The sequence below is a fragment of the Rhinoraja longicauda genome, chromosome 7, assembly GCF_053455715.1.
Source record: "Rhinoraja longicauda isolate Sanriku21f chromosome 7, sRhiLon1.1, whole genome shotgun sequence".
Taxonomy (NCBI): domain Eukaryota; kingdom Metazoa; phylum Chordata; class Chondrichthyes; order Rajiformes; family Arhynchobatidae; genus Rhinoraja; species Rhinoraja longicauda.
This window is the reverse complement of record NC_135959.1, coordinates 56,922,711-56,934,437: the sequence shown is the minus strand read 5'-3', so window position 1 is coordinate 56,934,437 and position 11,727 is coordinate 56,922,711. Positions and strand designations below refer to the sequence as shown.

At 42.6% G+C, this 11,727-nt stretch overlaps 1 protein-coding gene across 4 annotated transcripts in view; it reads left to right on the top strand.

Annotated features, from left to right (window-relative positions):
* Positions 1-651: 651 nt before the first annotated feature.
* Positions 652-11,727, top strand: part of prcp (prolylcarboxypeptidase (angiotensinase C)) — a 91,844-nt gene continuing 80,768 nt past the window's right edge. For 2 of the 4 annotated variants that reach the window (XM_078403126.1, XM_078403125.1), the window contains exons 1-4: positions 652-903; positions 2,135-2,275; positions 5,356-5,457; positions 9,325-9,506. In XM_078403126.1, coding sequence (XP_078259252.1) covers positions 739-903; positions 2,135-2,275; positions 5,356-5,457; positions 9,325-9,506 — 590 coding nt within the window. In that variant the 5' untranslated portion in view covers positions 652-738. The remainder of the gene's footprint in view (positions 904-2,134; positions 2,276-5,355; positions 5,458-9,324; positions 9,507-11,727) is intronic. The other 2 variants (XM_078403124.1, XM_078403123.1) reach the window with 1 other exon arrangement.

The window sequence follows — 11,727 nt, the reverse complement described above, 5'->3', positions numbered from 1 at the left end:
CCTGAAACCTCCTCCCACTCTAGCCCCCTAACCTCCTCCCACTCTAACCCCTAACCTCCTCCCACTCTACCTTCCCCCAACCTCCTCCCACTCTACCTCCCCCAACTAGAGCCCCAACCTCCTTCCACTTGACATACCACGACTCTAGCCCCAACCTCCTCCCACTCTGGCCCTGAAACCTCCTCCCACTCTAGCCCGCTAACCTCAATAGACAATAGGTGCAGGAGGAGGCCATTCGGCCCTTCGAGCCAGCACCGCCATTCAATGTGATCATGGCTGATCATTCTCAATCAGTACCCCGTTCCTGCCTTCTCCCTCTCACTCTACCTTCCCCCAACCTCCTCCCACTCTACCTTCCCCCAACTACAGCCCCAACCTCCTCCCACTCTACTTCCTCAACTTCATCCCACTCTAGCCCCTAACCTCCTCCCACTCTACCTTCCCCCTAACATCCTCCCACTCTAGCTCCTAACCGCCTCCCACTCTAGGCCCCTAACCGCCTCCCACTCTAGCCCCTAACCTCCTCCCACTCTAGCCTCTAACCTCCTCCCACTCTAGCCTCTAACCTCCTCCCACTCCACTTCCTCAACCTCCCACTCCATCCATGCCCCCACTATAGCCCCTCTTCCTCCTCCTCCTCTCCCGTAGCCCCTCCTCCTCCTCTCCCGTAGCCCCTCCTCCCAGCCCGCGGTTATTTACTGCCTGCTCTCCCCGTCCCCTCTCTAACAACCGGTGAGGATGGCAGCCGCCGGAGGCCCGCTGCTGCTGGCGGCCGTGGCCGTCGCCATGGCGATGGCAGCCCTGACCCTGACCAGGCTGTGCCCGGCGCTGGTCGGCGCCTCCGCTCCCCAGGACGGGTTCGATAAACAGTTCGATTACAAGACGCGGTACTTCGACCAGAAGGTGAGTGGGGGCCGGGGGCCGATGACTGGAGCAGTAAACGCTGCAGGAGGAGGGGGGTCCCTGGGCGTTGAGGTGGGTCAGGGTCAGGGTCCCGGCCTCACTCATTCACAACCCCCTGTCCGGTATCATCCATCCCCAGATCTTCTCTCCCCCTTTACCCGGCCCCCTACGTCGCCTCTCCCCCTACCCCCCCCCCGGCCTCTCTCTCCCCTGCCCTGGTACCCCCCATCACACCCCATCCCTCCCCGACTGGCCTCCTTCACCTCCACACCTCTACCCGACCTCCATCACACACCCCCGCCCCTCCCCATCACATCCCATCCCTCCCCGACTGGCCTCCTTCACCTACACACCCCTTCCCCCTACCCGACCTCCATCACACCTCCCCCCATCACACCCCCTCCACCCCCCCCCCTATCACACCCCACCTCCCCCCCATCACACCCCATCCCTCCCCGACTGGCCTACTTCACCTCCACACCCCTTTCCCCTGCCCGACCTCCATCACCCCCCCCCCCCCCCGGTTGGCCCTCCCTCATTTCCACTCACCCTCTCCCCCCTGCTAGCCACCCTCACCTCCCCACCACCCTCCCTGCAGAGCTCGCATCCCCCCTTCTACAGGTCCCTCCCTCTCCAGATGCCATCCACTGTAAAATGTTAGAAATTTGACATTAAAGTTCAGATGTCAGAAACTTTCCTTTGCTGGGTGCAAATTTTGAATTTGGTTGTTTGAGAGAGGATAACTATATTGAGTAAAGTGTAAACTATCTAATTTTAAAGGAGAGGAAATCTGAATGAACTGTCTTTAATACAAAGTCAATTTAGGACAACTTATCTTTTAAAGAGTTCCCCATTTGCCTTGTCAGCCAAAATATCCCAGCAATTTTTTGTTTTACTTGAAGTAACAAATGTTCTAGAAAAAACATCTCCACTCTTTCTCCCTGTCATTTTCTGCTGATGGTCCTCAGTTTATGATGTAATTTCCATCATAATCATGTGAATGCCATAAACGGCATTATGTACTTTGTACTATGTTTCAGTCATGTGATACACTGCTTTAAGTTTGCTGCATTACACAGACTGCTGAATTATCAAATTTGGGTTTAAAAAGGAACAGAAACTTTACTTCCATTTCCATACTTCACATAAGTGAAGGAAGTCTATTAATCCATACAAATGCTAAATGTTATTATAATTCAAGAGTTGGCAAATCTAATTATATTTTTCACAGATTGATCACTTTGGATTTGTTGAAGATTCCACATTCAAACAAAGATACCTGCTAGCAGACAAATATTGGAATAAGAATGGAGGGCCCATTCTTTTCTATACAGGAAATGAAGGAGACATTACATGGTTCTGTAACAATACGGTAAAAACAATTTACTTTGGAAGTTTTCTTCCTTTTTATGTTCCCTTTTCTCTTGAAATGATTTACTTCCATGTTTGATGCCTGTGTCTTCTTATCTGCTAACACTTGATGGATTTTGACTTGCATTTGGGGGTTTCATACTGAGCCCTATCCAGTCCTCATTAGAAATACACATTAATAATTCCTGGCGAAGATTACGAGACAGCAATTAGGAACAATGGGCATTTTATATCACGTTTTTATGTTAACCACAGTAGTATGTATCTGAATCAACTGGTTAAGAAAAAATCTTGTGACATAAAATGGCCATTGTTCCTAATTGCTGTCCTGTAATCTTCACCAGGAATTATTAATGTGTATTTCTAATTTGTAAGCTGGTGAGGACTAGTATTTTATTTTTTTGTTTAATATGCCCAAATAACACACTGGTCCTCACCAGCTTTCGAATGGCCAACCGTACATATGAGCAAACATTTGGGGAGTGACAGAATAGATTGGCAAGCTGCTGCATGCGCTTACTGCCAAGCGAGTGCATGATTTGCAGTCGCATTTCTGACCTGCAAACTGATTGGGATGGAGCCCTGCCATAACCTAGAGAGGACCTGTAACTATTCTTTTGCTTGTTTAGTTTATGGGGGGGATTGTCTGGGTTGGTATTCAACTACATCAAGTTGCATTTATGAGGTGAATATCAAAAATTGGGAACTTTCTTCCTTAAAAGTGCATCCTGCTTTTTCTAAGTTTTATTGTGCTCTGATGTTTTAGTTTAGGGCGGTCTTCTCTACAAGCAGATATACAATGATGCTGTAATTTTTTACAATTTTATAATTCTATAGTATATATAATTTATGAAACTATTCCAGTTTATGCAAACACCAACAGGTAGGGTTGTAGCAATATCTAAATGTTGAGTTTTTGCTTATTTTACAGTTGGGCCAGGTTGTGATAGGGATTCATTGAGAACTGTACAAAAGCAGTGTGTGGGAGAGAGTCACAGAAATGGCTGTGACGGGCGAGTGGCTGCCAGTGTACCTCACTGACTTGGTGATTGAGCCTGCTCAACCCTCCCAGCTTGATGGAGCAACTGATTGTTGCAGCTTGGGGGTTTGGATGTGATGATGACGAGAGAAGGCGTGCAGAAATGCCCCATTCCCCTCCAGTACAAGATGTCTGCAGTCTGACAGCAGCCAGAACATCCACCTCCATCCACCCTATCGGTCTTCCAAATGAGTGCTTGGGGTGTCAATTAGCTGGGTGTTCATAACCCAGTACGGACATGTATAAAGTTACTAATAGGTTAATAAAACCCATTTTTAAATTTGCGAAATCATCTCTTTTCAGATGTGGCATTTCTGTCATTTTGAGACAATTCTGTAATGTTTCTCAAATTGAAATGTTTTAAAAATTTGTTTTTATCAGTACTTGGGAAGTATGTTTACTTTGAAGATCTGTTAAGCTGTAATTTATTTTCCCTTAGTTTCAGTTTCCTGCAATTGTTTTAGTTTCTTCCTTTGCTTTTACTTGTCTAATTATGAACTTCCATGCTATTGTTAGTCATCTGATATTATCATTACTCTGTAATGCTTTCACTGTTTTAGTACTCTTTACTTTTTCAGGTTTTTGATTTCTCAGTGATCGAAAAGATTTTGGTAATACAATGAGACACATGCTGGATTAGGCAGCTTTAAGTTGGTGCAGTAATTAAACTTTGCTCAAGAGTTCGAGATAAATACCCTGGTTCCTGAGTGCCTGCTCCAGCAACAGTCAAGTCCTGATTCAGCAATCGCTCGCACCACTTCCTATTGGAAGTGATGAAGTGGCTATGGCTTCCTCTTAGTTGAACTTTTTGGCAGAGAAAAATCTCTGACCTGGGGAGAGATGTGCAGCCAAACAATGGGAGAGGGGAGACCGATCACATCCAACTAGCGTTGATCTCGGGAGGCAGCCAAAATGGATCATCCGTTTGGCAATTCTGATTGAATATGATTGTTTCTGTCTTGGCTCTAACATGCAGACTAGAACCCAGCATTGTTCAGGTTGTGGATACAATGATACTGTAACTTCTTATGATTTTGGAATTCTAAAGTATATCTAATTTATTAAACTATTCCAGTTTATGCTAATACCTACTAGGAGGGTTGCAGCTATATCTAAATTTTGAGTTTTTGTATATTTTACAGTTGGGCCAGGTTCTGATGGGACCTCTTAGTTTAATTTTGTTTGGAGATACAGCGTGGAAATGGGCCCTTTAACCTACTGGGTCTACGCTGACTAACGATCACCTGTACACAGTTCGAGAAGAAACCGGAGCTCCCGGAGAAAACTCATGTGGTCACAGGGCCGGCATGGTGGTGCATGGAGTTGCTACCTTACAGTGCTTGCAGCACCAGAGACCCGAGTTCAATCCCGGCTACGGGTGCTGTCTGGACGGAGTTAGTACGTTCTCCCTGTGACCGCGTGGTTTTTCGCAGATCGGTTTCCTCCCACATTCCAAAGACGTACAGGTTTGTAGGTTGATTGGCTTGATATAAGTGTAATTTGACCCTGGTGTGTATAGGATAGTGTTAATGTGCGGGGATTGCTGGTTGGTGTGGACTCGGTGGGCCGAAGAGCCTGTTTCCACGCAGTGTCTCTAAACTAAACCGGGAGAATGTGCAAACTCTGTACAGACAGCACGCGTAGTCAGGAGTGTACAGAGGATGTTGATGCTGTAAGGCTGCAACTCTACCTTTGTGCCACTGTGCTGTCCCTTCTCAGCTGTTTAATTGTCTGTCACAATGTAACATATACATGACTGATTCCTTCCCTGAATGAGATTGAACCACAAAAGTATTTTTGATAATCTAATAAACTTTCTGATCATCTTTACAAAGGCTAGTACCTGTTCCTTCAAATTCCAGCTTTAAAACCTGAATTTAAATCCCACAGATGCCACCAGCATTAAATGTGCTGTTTAATCTAAACTCTTATTCTTCCTAGTCAGTCAGAGATTAACAAAGAATGAATTGGTTTTATTTGCTTGATCATAACTTTTTTTTCAACGGACCTTCATTGACCAATGTTAAAATTGCTCTTTTCAGGGCTTTATGTGGGACATCTCTAAGGAACTGGGTGCCATGTTGGTGTTTGCTGAACATAGATATTATGGAGAGTCTTTGCCTTTTGGGAAGAAGACGTTCAGTGTAAGTTGCCAAAAGTGTGATTTATAAACCTTTTGTCTGTATATTTTACAGACAAATGTTTTGGGTTTTATAGCCATCGTTATTTTTTTCTTCTGTTGTTATTGGAAACTTGCAAAAACATCACCAGAGATTTAATGGCATATATATTCAACACTTAAGGTCTACTGTTGTAACTCTTAATTCTCACTATTACATTTCTATAATGTGATGCATTAGCTTGAGAAAAAAGCAATTAAGTATAGAGTTTCCACCTGGTCTGACTTTCCCATGAAAATGGGATAGTAAAGCAAATGCTACAAATTAGTTATTTCTGGTTCCAAAATAACATTGAAGTGCTTCAGGATTTTGTTTTCTGAATGATAGGGATTATAAATAGTTGATATTTTTAACATTATGGAAATAGCTTTTGGCTTCACCACGTAGACTACGTCAGTGATTTCATGGAATTTTATCCATTCATCCAGAACAGCTAGTTGAAGGAGTTAAACGTACAGTTATGGTTTGAAATGTCTGGAGCTATTTCATGATGCTGTATAAATGCATTTTTATGGAGTTTATTTATAAATTAATTGGTTCTCTTTTGCGAATGGTACTTTCTCGTCAGTTGGAGACAATGGTTATAGCAAGAGGCAGGGTGGAAGGAGGTTTATTCCAGATAACAGTGGGTTTGAAGTTTCCTTTTCCCACTTTCTCTGTCCACTATCCTGTACTTTCAATTTCTCAGTCTCTGCAGCATCTGCTCCCAGAATGAAGTTTTCCATTCTAGGAGATCTGAGATGCCCTCTTTCTTTAGTAAATGTCACTTGCCTCATGCTTTCATAGATGGATACATGCTTGTGTTTCCACTGTCCTGCAGTTCTGCTCTCGCTCTCACTCCCCTTAGACAGAACAAGGTTGGAATTCCCCTGGTTGTCGCCTTGCACCACATCAGCCGCCACATTCAACACATCAATCTCCAACATTGTCGGCACTTTCAATATGCTCTTGTCACGAGTCACATCTTCCCATTTCTGCCTTCCGCAGAGTCCATTCCACCTAAACCACCACCCCCTCGGCTACATTCCCCTGCACCATTGGCTCACTCTGCCAAGGTCGGCTGGATCTCCCGGTTGCTAATCATTTTATCCTCCATTTCCATATTGACATTTCTGTCCTGGGATGCCTCCATTGCCAGAGTGAGGCCACACACAAATTGCAGGAACAAAACCTCCTATTCTGCTTGAGTAGCTTACATCCTCATGGTATGAATATTGAATTCTCCAACTAACCTAACCCCCCCCCCCCCCCACCCTTCTCTATGTCCCACTTGCTTCTCTCCTCCTCCATCTGCTTCCATCCATTTTCCTTCCTCTGGCTTCACATTTCACACTGCTTCTACCCTTATCTCTCACTTTTTCTCTTCATCACTGGCCAGTGTTCAACCATCTGCCAATCAAAAGCCTGTCTCACCTTCATCCACATATCACTTGCCAAACTTTGTCCTGACCCCAACTCTCTTCTAGTTTTCTCCACTTCGACACAATCAATTTGAAGAAGGGTCCTGTTCGAAAACAACATCTATCCATGTTCTCCAGATATGCTGCCTGACCCGCTGATTTACTTTGTGTCCTTCAAGTCTTTGTTGTTAATTTTTTTTGAACGAAAATCAGCCGAATTATTGAGTGAGAGAATCGGAATCGTTTGCCAATACTTCAGATGGGGAAAGGGAATGATGCTGGGAAGTATCACCAGTGTTGTGCAATGCATGGTGTGCAAAATACCAACTGCATTGTCTGTCTAAAATGTGATTATTTTGTAAATCTTCACAGGGCATACATAGTCTTTTGCATTTGACTTGATCATCATCTTTCACTGGAGCAGAAGGATCAAGCAATTCTAAAAATCTCTGAGAATTGAAAGCTGAATTGGTTGTATAAAAAGGAACAACTGAGGCACTTCTGTGCAGTTGACAGCCTGTTTATGGTGATAAATGAGAGCTGAATGTACAGAAAACTCAACTGCGGTTACTGCCATAAACTTCCTGAATTAACTGCATTTGAAATGGGTCTGTAAAATCCAGGAGAAGAACTGGCTGGTTTCATTGCCAAATTCCCACAGACTTAAAAAGATTTTCTGACTACTCCTGATAGTAAATGTTGAAATACAATGCAAGTAAATTAATTGAAATAAAAGGGAGGAGCGAGAGAGAATGGAAGCCGAGAATCTGTGCAGGCATTGATTCGCTTGATATGCGTTCATTCTTGGTAGGTTTTGATTTTGAGGCTTTTGTATTTGGCACTGTAAATTTCTAAAGACAAAGTTGGGATGCACTGAGTTACTCCAGCACTTTGTCCATTTTTGTAAACCAGCATTTGCAGTTCCTTGTGACTCCATCTTGGGGAAAACAAGATATATGTGCAGATATGGGCATTTATGTGTGTCTTTTTAACTCCTGGAGAATGAATGTGATAGTTTCATGAAGCATTAGGTGGTAAATGATGATAGTTTTTTTAGCCAGTTTGTCTCCAGATATATGTCCTTGGTGAATGTTTTTTTTCGTAGTTCATTGGCTAACAGAGATGGCTAACCATTGATCACAAATTCTGGGCCAGTCATTCCTCTTCAATCACCTTCTTGTTGTCAGCTTCTGAATGAACTACTTAATTATATTTCTTGCACATTGAACGGATGTGCTCATGTTCAAAGAACGTTCCAAAAATATGGGATGTAAAGTAATGCTAAAGATCTAGATTAATGCTTTAACTTTGTCAGTTCAATCTGGGTCAAGAACCACTTCAGTGTAGAATGGTGAGTGATATGAAGGCTGGATACAACTATAAGGCAATCCCTATCATTGGGCCAGATCATGCCAGCAGTTGACAGTGTGATCCATTGATTAGCTACAAGCTGTTCAGCTTGTTTCTGACTTCATCTGTGCATTGCAACACAGTTATCGAAAGTGAGCTTGAGATCTGACACATTTGACCAGCAGCTCTGCCACTGGTCCCAGATCTGGAGCCAGGGACTGAGTAAGGTATTCCGACCTGCTAGAATGAATGCACTTTACATTTGGTCATTTACAATGGCTGACATATGTAGGCTAGCCTCTTTCAATTTAAATGGGGCTGCTGACCGGAGACGAAAAGATAAGTGCAAGTAAATTGTTTTAGTTGACTTAAACGCAATGCTTTTAGTTAATTATCACAAACTCCTTTTAAAGTAACTTTCAAAATGTATATACTTGTGATTTAAAATGTTTAAATTACATTTTAAATGCCGCTGATTTACAGCAAAATGTAAATGAATAATTAGACCTTTGACAGCAGTGCGCTCTCAGTAGGTCACTGGGGTGGTTCAAGTATGGAGCCTTGGGATCCTCTTCAACGACTGCTCTGCTTCACAGGACAGCACACCATGAAGTGCGCTGTACATTTAGACCTGTTTGGTGTGGGGGTGGGGGGGGCAATAAAGAGTTGCTACAGGATTATTGAGAGCAGAAAGTGTCAGGAGCATTTGGATACAGTTCATGTTTGTTTTTTATGCGGCAATTTCACTTGTCATGCCGTGCTATCTTGGGTGTGGACCAATGTCAGTGGCATAGTGTAAACTAGTAGACCGTGACTCTTCAAATCCATTTGCCAGAGATGGCTCTCGCTGATAGTGCTGTATTTTAGCAGTGTTGGTAAAAAAGTGCACGCCGTGAATGTACCCAAGTACACATGAACAAATATATGTTGATTCCACATTTGTGCAAGTTATACAATTTTTAATTCTGAAAGTATCTGTTTGCATGAATATTATTGGAACACCAAAGATTATTATGAATGTTGTCACTTTCAGCTATTTTTTCATTGTAAATGTGTATATTTGTCAATAATTCTCTTTTAGAACCTCAAGTACTTAAACTACTTTACCTCAGAACAAGCTTTGGCTGACTTTGCAGTTCTTGTTAGAAATCTCAAGGAGACCATTCCTGGAGCTCAGAACAGTCCTGTTATTGCAATAGGAGGCTCCTATGGAGGAATGTTAGCAGCCTGGTTTAGGATGAAGTATCCAAATATTGTTGTTGGGTGAGTATTAGTTTAAGAAGAAACCACCATAGTTTAGATTCAAATGTCCCATTTCTAATAAGTCTACAGTAAAATGTAGTATTTAGATTAGCATTGTAGATCGGTTAAAACATGAAATATACCTTACCAGTCAAATACCATTTTCTCCTTTCTAAATATGTCTATTATTAACCTAATTTCTCTTTAAACATCAAAATTAACAGCTCTTGTGTCTACTTTTGCAAGTTTTTTGCAGCTATGTATCACCTTGACCACTCAAATAAGTTGCAAAACAACATTTGGCGGTGTACAAATTAGACTTTTGCATAAATAATTCAAATTTTAAATGAAAGTGCCATCGCATTACTTAGAGACATCTATGTGCAATGTAATACTGCAATGTACATGGAAGTTTTTTCTGGAGTGAAACAGGATGACTAACATTATTTGGATGTTTAATGTTAATATGTGCTAAGTTCAGGCACGTTTTAAAGATACAGCATGGAAACATGCTCTTCAGCTCACCAAGTCCACCCTGACCGTTGATCTCCCATTCACACTAGTTCTATGTAACCTCATTTTAAAAAAAGTCCACACGAGGGGCAATTTACAGAGGACGATTAACCTCCAAACAACGTACATCTTTATAATTGTCGAGGAAACCAGGGCACTTAGAGGAAGCCCATGTGGACACTGAGAACTCCCTGCAGACAGTTCGGATAGAACCCGGGTCTCTGGCGCTGTGAAGCAACACCTCTACCAGCTGCACCACTGTGCTGCCCCATCCTTGAGGCCCTGACATAATTTCCATATTAAGTACATGTAGTATTATATCTATCCCTGTGCAGCACTCCTTTAGGAGCATCGCAAGGGAACTTGGACTAAATTGAGTGACTATGACTGAACACTTCCAAAGTAATCGCGTTTTCTGAGCGTAGATTTGTAATGGAACAACTGCCTCTTAGGCCATTTATTTGCTTTTATGCTTCAGTCACTAGCTCACTTCTCATCGATCACAGATCTGCCATTCAGTGATTTAAAAAAAAAAATTCTCTTCAGCTCCCACAATTTAAACATCATTGCAGATGTACTCATTTATTGTACACCCCCATTCTCTTCCTTTACGCAACTACTGAAGTATTTTCATCGCTGGTTTCCAATTATTCCCCTGCTGGTCAAGCATACCGATGGGCCTAAGATCACCAGCCATCCCAAAACCAGCAGGGAATTCTGTCTCAAATGTTCAACAACCAGTCAGTTGTATTCATGTCAAGTTGAGTTTAGCATCATATGCACAAGTATAGTGATACCATGAAAATCTTGCTAGCAGCAGCATCACAGGCATATAGACTGAGACAATACCTACAAACATAATTTGTGCATAAATGAGCATGGATTCTGCAAGGCAGCATAAAATAAAAAAGACAGTGCTAAATCAAAAGCAAGATATTTGTGCAAAACACAGATTGAAGAAAAAAAAAGTGTCTGGTAGTGCAAGAGGTAGTCCATAGTATCTTGCCAGTGTAGGATTATGGTTGTGCAGGTTATTTAAAAAACCTTGTAGTTGTAGAAAAGTAGCTGTTGCTGAACTTGGTATAGGATTTTGGACTTCTGCCCAATGGTAGCAATGAGAAGGGGGGCATGGCCCAAATGGTGGGGATCTTTGATTTATAGATACTTTCGATGTTGGGGAGGGCTGCGCCTGTGATGAACCAGCCTGAGTCTCTTGCATTCCACTGCTTCGGAATTGCCCATTCCTTCTCTCCTGAGATGCTGCCTGACTTGCTGAGTTACTCCAGCATTTTGAGCAAGTGATTGTTCTTGCAACACCACTCAACCAGACATTCCGGTATGCTAACTCATCACCACTTGTGATTTAACCAACAGCAGTAGTATTGTGGGCAGATTTATAGATTGCATTTAAGTTGTGCTTACCCACATAGTCATGGGTATATAATAATAATAATAATAATGTATTTTATTTATATAGCGCTTTTCATATACTCAAAGATGCTTTACAGAGATTTAGAGAACATAGGGAAATTAATAAATAGATAAATAAATAAACGAACAGAGAAAGGAGACAGAAGGTGAGGTGACCTTCAGTGGTTGAAGGCAGTACTGAACAGGTGAGACTTCAGCAATGTTTTGAATGTGGTGAGTGTGGAGGAGTCTCTAACGTTTTGGGGTAGTGAGTTCCATAGGGTGGGAGCAGCGATGGAGAAAGCCCTGTCCCCCCAGG